Source organism: Amblyomma americanum, chromosome 1, assembly GCF_052857255.1.
Source record: "Amblyomma americanum isolate KBUSLIRL-KWMA chromosome 1, ASM5285725v1, whole genome shotgun sequence".
Classification (NCBI taxonomy): Eukaryota; Metazoa; Arthropoda; class Arachnida; order Ixodida; family Ixodidae; genus Amblyomma; species Amblyomma americanum.
The window spans coordinates 322320359-322337732 of NC_135497.1; the positions used below are offsets into that span (position 1 = coordinate 322320359).

General features: G+C 46.8%; 1 protein-coding gene and 1 non-coding gene across 2 annotated transcripts; both read right to left on the reverse strand.

Annotated features, from left to right (window-relative positions):
- Positions 1–379: 379 nt before the first annotated feature.
- Positions 380–453, reverse strand: TRNAS-GGA (transfer RNA serine (anticodon GGA)). Its single transcript has one exon. It is a non-coding gene; the product is annotated as a tRNA-Ser (tRNA).
- A 15180-nt stretch (positions 454–15633) lies between these two features.
- Positions 15634–16893, reverse strand: LOC144120578 (alpha-(1,3)-fucosyltransferase C-like). Its single transcript, XM_077653147.1, has one exon. It carries the CDS (start codon positions 16891–16893, stop codon positions 15634–15636), a length of 1260 nt encoding a protein of 419 aa, XP_077509273.1.
- Between the last annotated feature and the right edge of the window lie 481 nt (positions 16894–17374).

The following is a 17374-nucleotide window of genomic DNA, read 5'->3' on the forward strand; positions in this document are numbered from 1 at the left end:
GTCGGTATTTATGTTTACTGCGTGTAAGCGAACCTTGAGAGTGTTCACCAGCGCCACCCTCGACCGTAGCGGTGGACGTAGCACGTCCTGTTATACCGCGAGTGTGACGTAGAACGTCATCTAACGGCGAGGGCGGAAACTGTGCGAGAGCCCTCTTATACTACCTATGGCAACAAGACTGCCAGAACCGAGACCCCCGTTAAGCTATTAGCAGACAAGGTAAATTAAATGAATGGCTCGTTTGGCAAATATATTAAGGAAGCCAACAGTCACGGAAACCAAGGGGCATAGGGGAATGTTTTAAATCTTTTTTTTTATTTGTAATGCCAATCAATCGGTTTAAAGAAAATTACTTATAAAGCAGCAGAAAAAACAACCATGCCGCCGGTGGGATCCGAACCCACGACCTCCGAATATCCCGTCCGGTGCTCATACCAACTGAGCTACGGCGACGGCTGTCCAATCTGCTGCTTTCGTGGGTATTTATGTTTACTGCGTGTAAGCGAACCTTGAGAGTGTTCACCAGCGCCACCCTCGACCATAGCGGTGGACGTAGCATGTCCTGTTATACCACGAGTGAGACGTAGAACCTCACCTAACGGCGAGGGCGGAAACTGTGCGAGAGCCCTCTTATACTACCTATGGCAACAAGACTGCCAGAACCGAGACCCCCGTTAAGCTATTAGCAGACAAGGTAAATTAAAGGAGGGGCTCGTTTGACAAACATATTAAGGAAGCCAACAGTCACGGAAACCAAGGGGCATAGGGGAATGTTTTAAATCATTTTTTTTATTTGTAATGCCAATCAATCGGTTTAAAGAAAATTACTTATAAAGCAGCAGAAAAACAACCATGCCGCCGGTGGGATCCGAACCCACGACCTCCGAATATCGCGTCCGGTGCTCTTACCAACTCAGCTACGGCGACGGCTGTCCAATCTGCTGCTTTCGTGGGTATTTATGTTTACTGCGTGTAAGCGAACCTTGAGAGTGTTCACCAGCGCCACCCTCGACCATAGCGGTGGACGTAGCACGTCATGTTATACCGCGAGTGTGACGTAGAACCTCACCTAACGGCGAGGGCGGAAACTGTGCGAGAGCCCTCTTATACTACCTATGGCAACAAGACTGCCAGAACCGAGACCCCCGTTAAGCTTATTAGCAGACAAGGTAAAGGAAATGAGAGGCTCGTTTGACAAACATATTAAGGAAGCCAACAGTCACGGAAACCAAGGGGCACAGGGAATGTTTTTAATCTTTTTTTTTATTTGTAGTGCCAATCAATCGGTTTAAAAAAATTACTTATAAAGCAGCAGAAAAAACAACCATGCCGCCCACGACCTCCGAATATCGCGTCCGGTGCTCTTACCAACTGAGCTACGGCGACGGCTGTCCAATCTGCTGCTTTCGTGGGTATTTATGTTTACTGCGTGTAAGCGAACCTTGAGAGTGTTCACCAGCGCCACCCTCGACCATAGCGGTGGACGTAGCACGTCCTGTTGTACCGCGAGTGTGACGTAGAACGTCATCTAACGGCGAGGGCGGAAACTGTGCGAGATCCCTCTTATACTACCTATATATATATATATATATATATATATATATATATATATATATATATATATATATATATATATATATATATATATATATATATATATATATATATATATATATATATATATTGTGTGTGTGTGTGTGTGTGTGTGTGTGTGTGTGTGTGTGTGTGTGTGTGTGTGTGTGTGTGTGTGTGTGTGTGTGTGTGTGTGTGTGTGTGTGTGTGTGTGTGTGTGTGTGTGTGTGTGTGTGTGTGTGTGTGTGTGTGTGTGTAGTTTTTTACACAAGCGAAGGGTACAGCTACCAGCGGCACCGACAACAGAGCCAGAACTTCGTTGTCGTATTCGTCTCCTTCCACACGTTAGATCGCTCGCTGTCGTCGTCGTCGTCTACCTGCTTCAATATTAATAGCAAAAAAATGCAAGTTTGCTTAAGGCAGGTTTGCGGATATATCGATTGTTATATTAGAATCTTACTATGAAAAAAATCATAAACAATTTCCCGCTTTTCCACAACATCTAGGTGTGGATGGAAAACGAAAATAAATCATGCTAAAATAGTTTTTGCGCGGATTGATATGAACACAAATATTTTACCCTTTAATTACGGGTTAGTCGGAAAGCGTACAGCACGTGTTCGTAAGTTCAAATGTTTACGCGCGGCCACATGTGAGGATTTTAATTGAAAACGGCACGTAAATAATAATTGCGCATCACCTAAGCGTCAACTTAAGTATTTGAAACATAAGCTCAGACTTTCACCTGCGACTCTCAGACTAACTGCATATTCGACACTAGTGCGCCACAAGGCACAAGGTTGAGTTCGGAAGTGTTCTATCTGAATAATAATAATTGGAACACATAATCTATCTATCTGAAGCGTTGAGGCAAAATAATAGCTAGAATTCAGAAGTTCCAAAGGGTTGGTTTATGGGGTCGAACGTCAAAAAGCGCCTGAGGATAACGTGGGACGTCACAATCTAAGGTTCCGTATAATTTCGACTATCTTGGGTTTTTTAACGTGCACTGACATCACACAGTACACGGGTCTCTAGCCTCTCACCTCCATCGAAATGCGACCGCCGGGGCCGGGATCGAAACCGCCGCTTTCGGGCCAGCAGACAAACACCATAATCACTGAGCCACCACGGCGGCAACAATCAAAGGAAAGTAGAACGGTTCATACTACAAAAACTCGATTCAACAGACTCAGTCACATAACTTCTTGCTAAACTAAACTTGACCCCACTTTCACAGCGATGACAAGTCGCCAGGCAAAAATTTCTTTATTTGATGAGCAAAGTTCTATTTAACTTCGTCGAAGAATGTGCTATCTTCAAAAAAGAACATCTCGTCCTGTTCGAGGCAGTCACCCTGGACACTTCCTTCCTATAAATGCAAAAAATAAATACGCTTAAGTATTCGTATCTTCTAACAACGACATAGCCCTAGAACTTCTTCCCGCGCGACATAAGGGAAATAAATTTCCTGTACCGATTCGAACAATCCATCCTCCACAAGATCCCAATAAAAACAATTGTTAACAATATAAAAAGCATTGAAGTAGTAGAGAGCCGTGTGTTTCCCTTTTTTATCTTTTCTCTGTGAAGTGCGTGATAATCGTGCGATGTCATTGGCAACGTTCTGTGACCGTTTTTTTAATTGCATAGAGTTGTTCGGAAAGTGCGCTGAAAGTAACTTCTTAAAAACTAACAATGGGTTTATTTGCAACGGTTTGGTTTAGGATATTGGGGGTTTAACGTCCCGAAGCAACTGAGGCTATGAGCGACGCCGTATTGGAGGGCTCCGGAAATTTCGACCACCTGGGGTTCTTTAACGGCCACTGACATCGCACAGCACACGGGCCTCTAGAATTTCGCCTCCACCGAAATTCGACCGCCGCGGCCGGGATCGAACCCGCGTGTTTCGGGCCAGCAGCCGAGCGCCATAACCACTCAGCCACCGCGGCGGCGGTTTATCTGAAACCTTGAGTTGTTCTGCATTGTGCACTATGCTGTCTTTTCACTGCGTTTTGTGCTGGGAGGCATAATTTCATTTCTGTTGCATTCCATGATCTATGATGGTGATGATGATCATGATGATGATGCGTTTTTATGTCTCAAAGACCGCTTTGGCCAAAGAACACCATGACAATTGATGTTTGTTCGTCTACGCAAGGTAGGGTGGAAGATTCAATTTCCATGCATTTCACCTCTACTAAGCCGAGCATTATGATAGCGGAAAGCTTTTACCGAGTCTATCACTGGTGGGTACCCAGCGTCCGAGGAGATCGAACCCCACACCTCTATCAAGCGAAGCAGATGCTGAATTTTCTAGGGCACCATTGCGGACTATCTTGTATCAACCAAACGACAGAATTAATTAGGCCATTAACAAAACTTACCAGCGGTTGCTTATTATAGATGGCCCAGATATATTTAGATTAATTACTGGCTTCGAAGGTTCTTTCGCGCCACCTGCTGACTCGTTCAATTTAGCCTGCCTGCATCAAACACGAATAAAGAACAAACAGCAAGTTGTATCTATTTCTTTAAATCCTCTAGCACAAACTTGATCATCACAATTAGCCGCTACTTGAACATTAAGAAGTGCGAGGTTCTTCCATGACGTCTTCTGGACAAACAAGAGCCAATTGCAAGGTGACAGGGCAACGCAGTTGATATCTTTTTGTACAGCCTCGATTAAAAAAGATTAGCACCAGTGACGTGCCACCGTTGCGGCAGAGAGCAGCGCTCGACGCTTCGGTTACGAACACGCCGGTAACAAAAGCGCCAGGTGTGCTCGCAAAGCACGGCACCGCGCCTGTCGAATAGTGCGATTTTCGCTGCTGCGGTGACACCATTGTGCTAATCTTTTTTACTCCCGACTGTACGGAACTCAAGTAATAGCTGCAATAAGACAGGGTCTTGTCAGCAGGTAAAAAAAAAATAGCACACTGTTTAAAATGGCTAAGCGCGGAATATCATGCATTAACACTGGTTACCATGGGTATACTTACGACCCTTACGTGTTAAAGGAGTTTGCCCGAAAGGCCTATGGTTTAAAGATCTGTCTAAAGGCCTTTATCTGGGAGGCATTAACCACGTAGGCCTTCACCCTAAAGGCCTTTGCCGCAAAGACCATTTGCCTAAAGGCTTTTATCATGAAGGCATTTACCTTGAAGGCCTGCCAAGAGTAAACACCAAATGTACACATCTGGCAGGTTGCCCACAACCCGGTGGGCAGGTGGGCCGCCTGCCACAAAACAGGCTTCAGGGACGTGCGCACGTATGCCCGAAATCGGAAAATGCCCCTAATAGTTCTACCGCACTAAAGTTGTGCCCGTTGCGAAGTTGCTCCGCTCTTCCATGAGCGACCTGTCTGTCTCTGGCCGTTCAGAGGAGCGCATTGTATATGGCCGCGTCAGTGCAGCAGTTTCACAGTCACTGGCCTACGTACAAGTGCGAGCGCACGACAGTACTCTATTTGCAGATATTCGTCCGGGTCGTCCGGGTACACTAGGCGCCAAATTTGTCGAAATGAAACACAACACGAGGGGCGCGTGAGCGTACACACTGCCACGCGGAAAACAGCGCTTGTCATTGCGGGCTCACGGGCTCACTAAGCCGGCCAGGCTTAGGCGAACTATCAGCCACGTTACGACTGCTAATTCATCATCACGGCCAAGTGGCCAATAGGCAAACCTCAGATGTTGTTCAGAATATCTGATTGCACGTGCAGCATTTAAAAAGAAATTAGCTGTGGTTTAGCTTTGATTAAACCTGGTGAGAAGCGAAAGAAACCTCCAACTCTGCGTCGCTGGTTAGACATACCGCCTGAAGTACTTTCTGCTGTTTCTTCGCAGTAGCACTCTTCCTTCGTTTCTCGACGCGTGTCTCACGTTCTGCGTCTGTCTTTTGGCATGGCGTTTCTTCCTAGCCTCATTGAAACGTTGAAGCTTCGCTTTACGGCGCGCTATCACGACGGGGATGTTTTCCTCCCCCGTCGCAAAAGCGGTGTCTACCCCCCCCTCCCCCCCCGGCCGCCGTTGGTATATATACACAGCTCTCCATCGGACGTCACAGACGGTTTCTCCGCCCCCGTTGTCAAACAGAGTATATATCTCCATGAGTGATGTGCCTGTTTACTGAAATTCCTTTTATATGACGTCACCGTCGTACAGTATCGCAAATTTTCCCAGCTCTTCAACCTTTGACCTTGACCTTCAAGAGATTTGGGGGTGGCCCACCACCTTGGTTTGGCATATGTGCGCCACCACGGCCTACGTGACTTTGCTCCACGGTTTGACCTCTAAAGCTTTTCAAGGTGATAAACGGAACTACACTACCCTCTTGAAAATCTGCCGTTGTGAAGCTTTCACTTCAAAACTGCCAGAGTGCCACCACGTTTGTGATAACGTTGCCATCTGCCACTGTCTTCGCGACACGCCGCGTCTTGCTTATCTCACCATTTTCGTCGTTGGGCAGGTCGGCAAGGGCTAGAAGGAACTCAGGTGACACTGGCGACGGCAACGGGTATGGCAGCGAGGACTCGAGAGAGTTTAACGATGAATGTGGTGTCGGAGGTGTACATAAAGCGTAAAACACGGATACCTCGGTATACGGATACCTCGGTATAGCGACGGCTACAGCGTTATAGGCGGTGACGGCACGTCGAGAAGTAGCCCCCGCAAAGACGTTGTGGCGATTGCGCTGCTGGGAGTGGTGCGCGCTCCAAGTATAGTATAGTGTCCTGAGTGCTCAGAGCTTGTGCGAAGTCTAGATGATGCCAAAAATTGGAAGGGACACTTAAGCTCTGCCTTGAGGGTATGACGCGATATCATAATTAATTCCCATATATGCAAAGGCTCATTTTCTACTTCACATTCATATATCCCTGGGAGTCCACATACCCCTCCTGCCACTGGCCTACTATGACGGTGCCACCAGCGGTGGGCCTTTCGCGGCGCAGGTTTGTCTTCCTGAGCGACCAGTCATTAATTTAACTGCCAATTGTCACTGTGGACAGTTTGCTCGCTTTCCGATGGGCAAGTTGTGATGACGCCGCAAGGTCGCGTGACCTAGGTGACCCACCTGCCTCCTAGTTTGCTTCCTGGGCACCACCTGCCAGAGTCATGCTCGAGATTTTTCGCTAACAACGCAGGCGCCGACAACGAATTTTCTGGACAACAGGAGCTTTACGCTATCGCATTAATAAGCGTTTTCGATGGCAACGTGCTGAATACCGTTCTGGCCACCGTTTGAAAGAACAGAGACGGTAGGGCGTGAAAAAGAGAGACGAAAGAGAGATTGTGGAAGCGTTTTTGATTGCAACTGCAGATGAACGAACGTGTGTAAGCGATCTATCAATCCAATTCACGAAAGCCGCGGTCGATATGATCGCACTAGAGCGGTTAAGAAATGAGGACGACTAAACTGCTTGAATTCACGCATGACGTTTCTTATGATCGCGATATCATATTTGTATAAAATATGTCATCGAAGATTAATAAGCAGTTGTAAGTTTGCGTTTGTTGTCCCAACCAACCGAAATGGCTGCAGTGTTAGTGTCAGCCTTATTACCTGTTATCAAAAGTTGTTCCCCTTCGGTGAAAACACTTGCTGTACAGGTTTGCGATGCAGGCTGTCAGAACAAAGCTCCAAGCAAGGGTAGAGAAAAATCAAATACTGGGGGTAGAATGATTATACGACAGCCTACGCGGGACACATCAGGTGAAAGGAAGTTTCCAACTATATTTAAATGGAAGCCTGGAAACCGAGGTTGCTAACTGGCAAGAAAAAAAATGCACAGGCGATCGTGGCTACCAGGTCGTAGCTACCAGGAAAAAAAGTTCCACGGGTAGTATTCGAAGCCAGGAATTTGCCTTGAGAAGCGAGTAACGTCATAGCCACGACGATCTTATTTCTCTTTATTCATAACCACGACGAGTGTCATGTTGCTTGTGGATAGAGGGGAACATAGTCTGTGCGGCGAGGCAGCAGCAGTGGAAAAAAAATAGCAAATTTAGAGATTAAGAAAAATAAAGCAACAAAAGAAGAATGATGCGGTGTAAACAAGGTGGTGCATAGTGGCAGTGGTGGCAGTGCTTGAGCATAGCAGTCGTTAGTGTGGTCAATTGTTTCCAATCGCATTCAAGCCTTGCTCTTGCACAGCATGACCTGTCATTTTTTTTACATAATATATGGATAGAACTGTGTAATCGTGAGCGACTAGTCCCTCTTCTGCAGACTTTCCCAACTGCTGACCCGAGTTTTAACTGCCTGTGATTTAATATGTATAAGCAAGATGTAGAACGGTAGTTCTGGGGAATTTTCCTCGAATTCATCTGGTGGTCCGCATTTTCCTTTGCGTCGCTTACAATGCGAAGCTATATTTCTGGGGTGGGTAATTTCACTGCGGTCGTTATGATGCTCTTTTAGCCACGTGTGGACACTTCTGCCATACTTTCCAATATTTTGCCTGCATTCAGTGAACCTTCTTCCGTGCCCAATTTCACATTCTTTGTGTATTTCACGCTTTTCTTTCGCGTTGGCCTTGCTGTATAGGCCTATCAATTTTCTTGGTGCGTTGAAGACAATCTTTCCTTCGTTCTTGCTTGCTCCCTTTCTGTCCGGGCGCCGCGGTGGCTCAGTGGTTATGGCGCTCGTCGTCTGACCCGAAAGACGCGGTTTCGATCCCGGCCGCGGCTGTTGAATTTCGATGGAGGCGAAAATCTAGAGGCCCGTGTACTGTGTGATATCAGTGCACGCTAAAGAACCCCTGGTGGTCAAAATTTCCGGAGCCCTCCACCTTGTGCAATGAAAACTACCTTGTGCCATGGCTCTCTTTGGCCAAAGCTTCCCTTGCGCCATAAAAATTCAGCATCACCATCATCACCACAGCGTTCCTCATAGCCTGAGTCGATTTGGAACATTAAACCCCTATAAACCATTAATCATAAACCTCTTTCACTCCGTGCGCTGCTTTATGAACATGTGGTATCGTGATAGCCTGTTCTTTCTTCCCTGGTTCACTCAAATCTTGTTTCATCTTTTTGTGACCCTGACAATATCGCACTATTAGGAAAGCCACTATCAGGTAGCCTCCCTATTTGCACTCTGATACTATCTGTTATTTTGCATTCACAGGACTGCAAAATTCTCTGTGACTTGCGGGAAAGGTGAACACTTCCTTTAACGAGCTTGGAATGGCTTGAATCATACCTCATGATGCTTTTGTCATTTTCAGCACTGCTTTTAGAATTCTACTTGTGTGCCGGGCATCCTTTTATTTCGTGGTCGAGGGATCGCATGGTCGACATTCAACTCTATCTTATCGTCGAAAAGAGGGAAATCTTTCAGGGAATATCGTGGAAAACATAAACACGTCGCAAAGCCATGCAGCTCGATATTTGTAAGTTTGTCTATGCTGACCTGTGATGTCCCATACATGGTGCAACGATGACAGCAGGTTATTATGTTTTTGAAGAATAGGAAGAGGGGGGAAAACCCATGTCTAGAATTCTTCAAGATTAGGCGATTTCTGCAATAGAAGAAAGTATCGAGCCGTTCGGATCTCCACGGTACTAAAACGAATGCCGGACAAGGTCGGCGGTTCTTTGAACTTATTTCGATGTACCTGAAACATTCTTGTCTTCTGTATGAGGAAAATAACTACGCGCAACGAGGCTGCGTATGCACTGCTCATGCCTGCCTCCTGTACTTTCATACTTGTGCAGATGAGGACGAAAGTAAATGTGGAGCACGCTATTGCATTCAAAACGTTTTCGTGCGTTGCCTAATTGAAACTGCCAGTTGTGGTATGTGCATGCTGGTAGAGGACGCTAGTGCGCTTTCCCAAGCACAAACATAGTTTTTACATTTCCGATAGAGACGGCATAGATGTGCTTAGAGCGGAATAGCGTCCTCCGTTTACTTATGTCCGTTCCTGTACCTGGCGCAGGTACCGGACATAAGTTGAGAAAAGTGTCAGTCATGTTAACTAGTAAGTCAACTGATTTATAATAGTTCAATTTTTAGTTTTTACAGTTAGGCGCCAAGCTTAGGTTACAGATTTTCAGCACGCCGTTAGCACTAGTCATATCATACTTTAAAATTTTGCAAAAGCAATCCCTCGTCGCTGTGGATAAACAAATTCTGGCTTTCACGGCCGCATTTCGACGATAGCGCGCCAGAGGGTGCCATGATGACAGAAACAAGAGAGCAGCATGCGTCAAGACAGCACAGGAAAAAAGCAGCATGACGGCAAGCAGCGAAGCGCAGCACAGTGCAGCATTGCTTGAGGAGTGCGTCAGAACTAGTGGTTTGTTGTCCTCGCTTACTATAAGCTTTATAGATCTAGTTTTTTCTTTGTATTTTACAAGCAGAACCAGGCCCCCAAGGAAATGAAACTGGACCGGATATTCGCTGCCATTATTTTTCTGCACCCTAGTTCCATTCTAGTTCCACTCTATTTTTCCACTCTAGTTCAACTGTCTGCGTAAACTTTGGAGAACTTTTGGAGTCCTGGAATTTTGGAGTTTGGGGAATCGCAGTGAAATATGATGTTTGCGCATGAACCGTACGACTCAAAATAGCTAAACGATAGGTTGCGCTCTCGTCCTCAGACAATCAGTTCATAAAGCCTTTGAAAAACTAGAGGTCATTTGAAGGAAAGCGCGTACATGACAGGCAGAAAATCTTTTTAACCTAAACTATAATCTAACAACGGCGCTGCAAAGTGGACTTTGGTTTACCATTTGGGATTTATGACTCGTTTACAGTTCGCCCTTCCCACAGCGGAACACCGTACTGCGCTGCGCGGTATTGTCGTCATGTTGTTTTTCCTCTTTGTTGTTTAGTCGCTGTACTGTTTGTCGTGTGTTCTGTTCTGGCGCGCGCCATTTTGTCGTGTTCAAGTCTAGGATTCTTGGACACCAATTTTAATTGGGAGGCAACTGTGAAATATTGTAAGATACTCTTATTGAAATATTGAAGGTGATAGGCAAATCTTACGATCCGTAGCAAAACCTCTCTTTTAAAGTTTATCCTTCGCACGCATTAGGAATTTAAAGCTGCCATAAAAAAACCAATGGGGAACGTTGACGATAGCAAAAACATTAACAAAACACTGCAAGCCTCCCCAGGCGAGATCTGCGGATATATTGGTTGTCATAGTGGAGTGGTATGGTATATCGTTCATAAACAACTTCCCCTTCAATTTCAACAAAGCTGAAGAATGGGCAAGTTGGTATTGTGTCATCTTGAAACCGGCTAAAACAGGCAAAAGAACTGAGAAATAAGAACACGAGACAAGGCAGGACTGAAATTTAATGAAGGAAAGAAGCAAAAGAAAACTCCCGCAATGATGCGAGTCCACATATGTGACACTCCAGTAGTTTATGGAAGTGACAAAAATCAATGCACAGAGTAAGTTGAGGAATACTATATCACTAAGACTAAGGATACGTGTGTGGCAAAGCCGTCTGTCAGGCTTCACAGGAAGGAATTTGCATTTTTAGTCGGTGTACTTGCACAGCGGTGATTGCCATTTGTTATCCCCCTTTCACTGCTTTGGGTCATGTGTGCGTGCGCACCTTTGTGCGAGTTTTCTTTTGCCTATCCCCTTGATTAAAATTTCACTCGTGTCGTGTTCTTTTCTCCTAGCTGTGTTGCGTCTTTTGGCTGGTTTCAAGATGGCTCCCAGCGCGCGACGATGTCAACAGATCAGCTTCGCTGGCCACTGCACGAGAGCACTAGGCTAGCGCCGCACCCGAACACGCCTCGTGTTAAACTAACACACTCTCGCGCTCTGCGTTGCACGTCGTTGTCTTCATCAACTAACACAACTATCGGACTAATTCGTCGCCAAATGTTCCGACGACCGAGAAAAGCAAAAACCATGAACAAACTGGACTAAACACAGGCTTTCGCATGTCGATTCGGTTGAACTACATTAAAACCATACCACTTTCTTTTCCACCCATAGCGCGGAGTTTAATCGTGTTTTCTAAATTTTAGAAAGTGATATGGCTGTTACTAACGTCCGACTACGAATCTCTAATTGCAACTTGGCGGCTAACTGTAATAGTTAGAAAGTTAACGATTATAATTTAATGAGCTCGCGTACTAGTTAAAATTACAAAGCTCTTGTCTGATGTCGGCCTATGCTGGTACTACAATGCCGTCACATTCATCTCTATACCTTAAGGAGTACATTTTTTTTTTTAAATTTTAGTTCTCCGTCGCTAAAACACAGTACAACAAGCGTTATCCTGATCAGTCTGTACTAGTCAATCCCGGTTGTGCCACCCGTTCTCGGAATGACTTTCCCTTTAGCCTTAAACAGTGCCTCCTTAACATGTTGCTCCAGCTCATAATCAACCTTAACGGAATTTCACTCGCCCGCTTATTCCATTCTAGAGAATCTTATCCACCGCTTTATTTGAGTCCAAGTTGCACAAAACTTGACTTTTCGTCTGCGATTTTTGGTATTACAGCCTGTGTTGCTAGAAATCGGCCCTCCATTTATTTTATGCTCTTGCCTAATTATAGTGCCGATGTAGTGCAAAGGCGCGTACCCCTTTATGCTGCTAGCTTGGCTGGCCATGAGCAATATGTGGGTCGATGTGAGTGTTTTACAGCGTATTATTTTGGCACTGATTCGAACGCGCATGTGGCAGACAGCTGGGCTAGCTGGCGGTTCCGAGGACTATTGTAACAGCCCAATTAGACAAGGACTAAGGACTAATAGACACTACAAGTATGCATATGCTCCCCTATTCGTACACCGCCTTCTCGTCGTTTCTCGAATCTTTCCAGTGGTAAGTATCATGCTTGATCGTGTTTATTTGAACGTACTTTAGGAATTTTTCAAGAAGCGAGGTACCAGCTCGTTGCATTCAATATTCAGTTTATTTGAGGACGACTGTAGTCCAGCCAGTGACAGCAAAGTACACATTGTTTGCTGAAATCGTGTGCAACGGCACGCTGTTCTCTTTGAGACGACGAAATGGCAGGCACTTTGACCTGCTTTATCAGACTTACATGTTGTATGGTTGCATAGGCATGCATGCGACGCTTTCCGTTCTCGGAGGGTGCCCCAAGAAGAAGAAAATGAGACATGAGGCTGTACAAGAACTCAAGCCTCGACAAAACGGCGAACGTATTAAAAGCCGAAATATAGATGCTTGGTTTATTTATGGGATTTTAACGTCCCAGATTGACTCGGACTATGTGGGACGCCGTAGTGAAAGGTTCCAAAAGTTTAGGCAACCTGCGGTTCTTTAATGTGCACTGATATCGAACAGTACACGGGCCTCTAGAATTTCGCCTCCATCGAAATTGGACCGCCGCGGCGGATATCGAACCCGCGTCTTTCGGGTCAGCAGCCGAGTGCCATAGCCACTTAGCCACTTGAAATATGAATGCATGGCAAAACCAACTACACAGACATTTTGAAGAACAGCAGCGCGAGACGTTCAAGATGTAACAGGAAGGGGGGCATGCATAATATAGGTAATTCTTTACCTACATCATGGAACTGCCTTCAGGTATGTGACACATGAAGAAGACAGCTGCAAGGCCCGGCCGGCAAAGTGTCCGTTCCGCCCTGCACAATTCCCATGTCATGTACGAGCAAACGATCAAGGCTAAGGCAGGACAGAAGGTCCCTAAGCTGAACAGGGCCTATAGATGGCGTCGTGTCATCAAGACATGGATGGCGATGGATTTGAACAGGAAGCGTCACGCACTTTCGCCATATTTAGGACGGCCCTCGACCGGCTTGTTTTAACCCAGGAGGCTCCCGATGGTTCATGCTTTGGATTCCTGGACTTCAGGCTTGTGTGTTCGGGTTCACATTGGGTGCACGAACCACGATGCCAGAAAGTGCTGCAACCTTTCGATTTTGCGCACACTAAGCTCGTAAAAACGGTTATCTTGGAGACCTGTCTTTGGAATGACCTAAGAAAATCATGCCCGCATTTGATGGACTAAAGTTTTTCCAGGCAGATTAATCGAATGAAGTCGAGCGGCTGTCTCGCCCTTCTGCTTTGTGGTGTGACTGTGGGAATCTTCCAAAAGCAATACGATGACTGCGGTGAGGTGGCTGAAGAAGAAAAAACCGAAAAGCGTAGTGGCCTTGCCATACATCCACTCATTGTACCAAATATTATGAAGTTCGCTCGAAAGGTCAATGTAAACGCCCTTTTTTCGGCACCCCATCAACTGAGAATGCAGGCTTCGCAAGCTGACGAACCCATCGGGGAATGAAAATGTAGGCTGTCCCACATGGCATGTCAACAAATACATTGATTGCATGGATGGTATCATCTACAAGATGTCATTGTCATGTTACCGTTCCTAAGTTTTCCAGAGCGGAAGATGCATGAATGATCGACTGTGTGAGCATGGAAATAATGTACCAAGGAAGCGATAAACTTGCGATTCACTGTCGGGACTGCGATTTCGAAGAGGGGCGTGACCGTGCTCTTGGTTTTAAAGTATGTGTTATTGATAACCATCGCACTCAGATCAGAAGAGAAATACTTGAGGAGCTGCAGATAGGATGAGCGGTGACTGTGCAAGCACATCTGAAGCCGCTCTCTCGAAAAAAGGGATTAGCTATTTCCCAACCCTCTGACTAGTTGACTTTGGTTTGTAAGGCATTTGTTTGTCCCGTGTTTTTCACAGCCTTTCTTTTTCCCCTTCCTATCATATTCCTATATATTTCTACCGATGTTTCGAATAATATTCAGTTGTAAGTTCGAGCTTGTCTGTCTTTTCTCGTCTTCTGCGCCGTTTGTCGTCAAGAATGCGTTTAGAACCCACCGCGGCGCGAACAGACCCGTTTTCCTTTCTAGCGCATGAGCGCACTATCCTATGGCCGCAGCCAGTCACGCCTCGTGTAAAACTGCAACACACTTTCGCGCTGTGCATTTCATGTCGTCGTCTTCTTCCATCTGCAGCGCGAACAGATAGATCAGCCTAACCCCGATCGGAGCTTAACCCGTATCCATTACCGTGTCCAGACGTGCCGATGGCCTAGCAAACCAAAACCAAGAGCGATTTAACTACGGCAAAACCTATACCAGTTTTCCAGTTCATTTACAGTTCATCTTTCCGCTCGCCCTTATGTAATACTTCAATTCACAAGTGTGTTTCATGTCTCGTTCATTTCTTGTGCCTTCCACTTTAGGCTGCGGCACCAACTCAGTTCTAGTGCTGTTATTTCAGTAGCGCCACCAAGATAGCTGCACTACAGATGCGGTCTCCTAGGTTCAAAGGAGGCTATGAGGGCTGGTGCAACGTCCTTCAAGCGGTGCCAAAATCTTGAAGAGACGTCCTCTCCCTTGTCAAGCCTTCCAGGCCCGCCGAATTTGTTGTACGAGAACAAGAAGGCGGAATATGCGCGCGTAGCGCACGAAAGACAAGCATTGTATGCGATTAAGCAGTTTTTCAAAGGTATGGTCCTGCCACAACTTACCACCTTTCAAGCTTCGATGCCTGCATGTACCGCTATGTTATCAGTGAGTAAATATTCAGATTTTCGGCGTGCATACGGCGTCACACTGCATGCCGGTTAACCGCAAGACTGACGCTGAATTGCAGAAAGCCGCTTGCTGTACCATAATTCCCCATTAACTACTGCTCTGTGAACGTATATACTTAAGCGTCAGCTAGGTTTCAGAAACGGATGTGATAAGAGCCTGAAATTAAGACAAATGAGCTGAACCGAGCACAATTTGTCGTCACTTAAGGATGTGACAAACAAGCTGCTGCTCGCTAATGGGCTGTACAAATAGCCAGAAAGGGAGTCATGAGTGAAGCGGCAAAGAGCACTGCTACCGTATTTAAATATATCACGGTCCCTTTCTAATTTAAAGCTATTTGTTTAAAATTCGAAACTTTCTACATAATGCCTCGAAGAGGCGGGAATCGGTCAGAGCGCATAAGTTACAACCGCGAAAACCACAAGAGTGCGTAAGGAACGCCAGTTTATTAGTGGGGGACTAAAAGGCGTGTCTTAAGCATTCATTAAAAGCTGGGGCCTCAGCATGGAGCAAGGATGAGCACATCTCAATGGACGTAAGCTTCATGAGGTTGGCTGTGTGCCTGGCTGATCCGGTGGTTCAGCGGACAAAGGTTGCTCTTCTTCCACCAGGCGACGACATCCGTGGTCTTCCGCTGAAGATTCTTCTTCAGCGCGTCGCACAGGTAGCAAAGATCGTCCCGACTACTCAGTACATACTCTTCTTTCCACTTAAAGAAAGCGCAGTACAAATCCCAGTCCTTGAGGAGCGCGCTCAGGTAGTCGATGATATCCGTTGCCCGTACCATAGCAAAGGCATCCACGAAGGAGTGTTCTGGCAGGCCAACCAGGGTCTTCTGCCCAAAGTAAACAGGTATCAAGTCATACCTGAAGGCGTCGTAAATGGCCTCCAAAGGGTGTTCGTAGCAGCCTGACGAATTGGCGACGAAGAGAAAGTGGAACTGCTCTGCATGCTCTCTCACGCACAGCTGGAACCTACCACAATCAGATGCGCCACATCCACGTATGGCCGAGCCCTGCAAGGCATCCATGACTTCTGTGAGCACCTGCATGTCTTCCTTGCGGTCACAGTCGCTAGTGAAGAACAGTGCGGTACCATTCTTTGCGTGCCGCTTCTTTGCAAAGTCACGAGGAGCCGCCCTCTCTCTCCGTGTCCAACGGCCGTAAGGGATCGCGACGTCTGCGTCCATGCGGCGTCCCATTGTCCAGTTGAATGCATCAGTGGTCATGCTGCCGAGGTCCGCAGTAGGCGCACTCCCATGATGAGTCCAGAAAACCCAAACTTGGCTTGAGACTCGGAATATCGGTGGGATCGTACCGTGAACGGCAAATGCATCGAATACGATGGCATCACTTTGGTTGAGCTGAGAGTAGTCTCTGGTAACGTAACAGTCCGGGGGAAAAGTTGCCACAACGGCATCGGGCAAGGCATTTTGTAGAACGAACGAACAGTAGCGCAGCGCAATTTCGCCCTCGGCTGGAAGGTGCACACCTTCAACTGGACGTCTCTCGCCAGGCTCTGCCCACAGCAGGATACGGGGCTGAAGATGGCCCAACATTGAGACGCCGCTGAGCCCAGTTGATGCATCGTCAAGTTGAGAGGAGACAGTGCTGGTGCCTCGGCGTAGGTGCGACTCCACTTCCGACCCGATGGGAGCTAGCGTGAGGGGCCTGTACTCACTCCCGTATTTCTCCTCACGGCTGGGCGTCTGAAACGCTCGCAACAGTAGAATGGCTACGACCGCACCCAGCACGACGAAAAGTGCTATCGCTGACCTACAGCACATGTTTCTCGCTACGCCACGCAAGAAGCCACAAGGGGCTTCCCAAGGCCAAAGAAGCACGTCGAGACTTGGCCAGCGTCCATATGCAGCTCTTCGAGGCGGCATCGTGCCGTGACCACGAGGGTTGACTACTTGGCGGCAACTGTGCCTGTATACCTACGCAGCGAACTTCGTCGAAAGTATACTTCCACAGCGCGGGAGCTTATTCGCTGGGTCTAACCACACTAAAACATTATTTTGCAGGTACGCTTCAAAGCGGGGTCCGATCAGCTGTCTACCAAGGCGTGCATTGAGCTTTCAGCTTACGCGTCTCTGTTTTAAACGTGCCGATGCCAGCTCGGCACGTGGCACGATTAACAACTTTCATGCACATTACATTCTGGGAACAGTGTGCTTACTCACGCGAAAAGAAGCGTGCGAAAAACATTATTTGCAACCTTAGCCCACGTGTAGTGCTCGCCGCCACCGAGATGACGCGACAGAA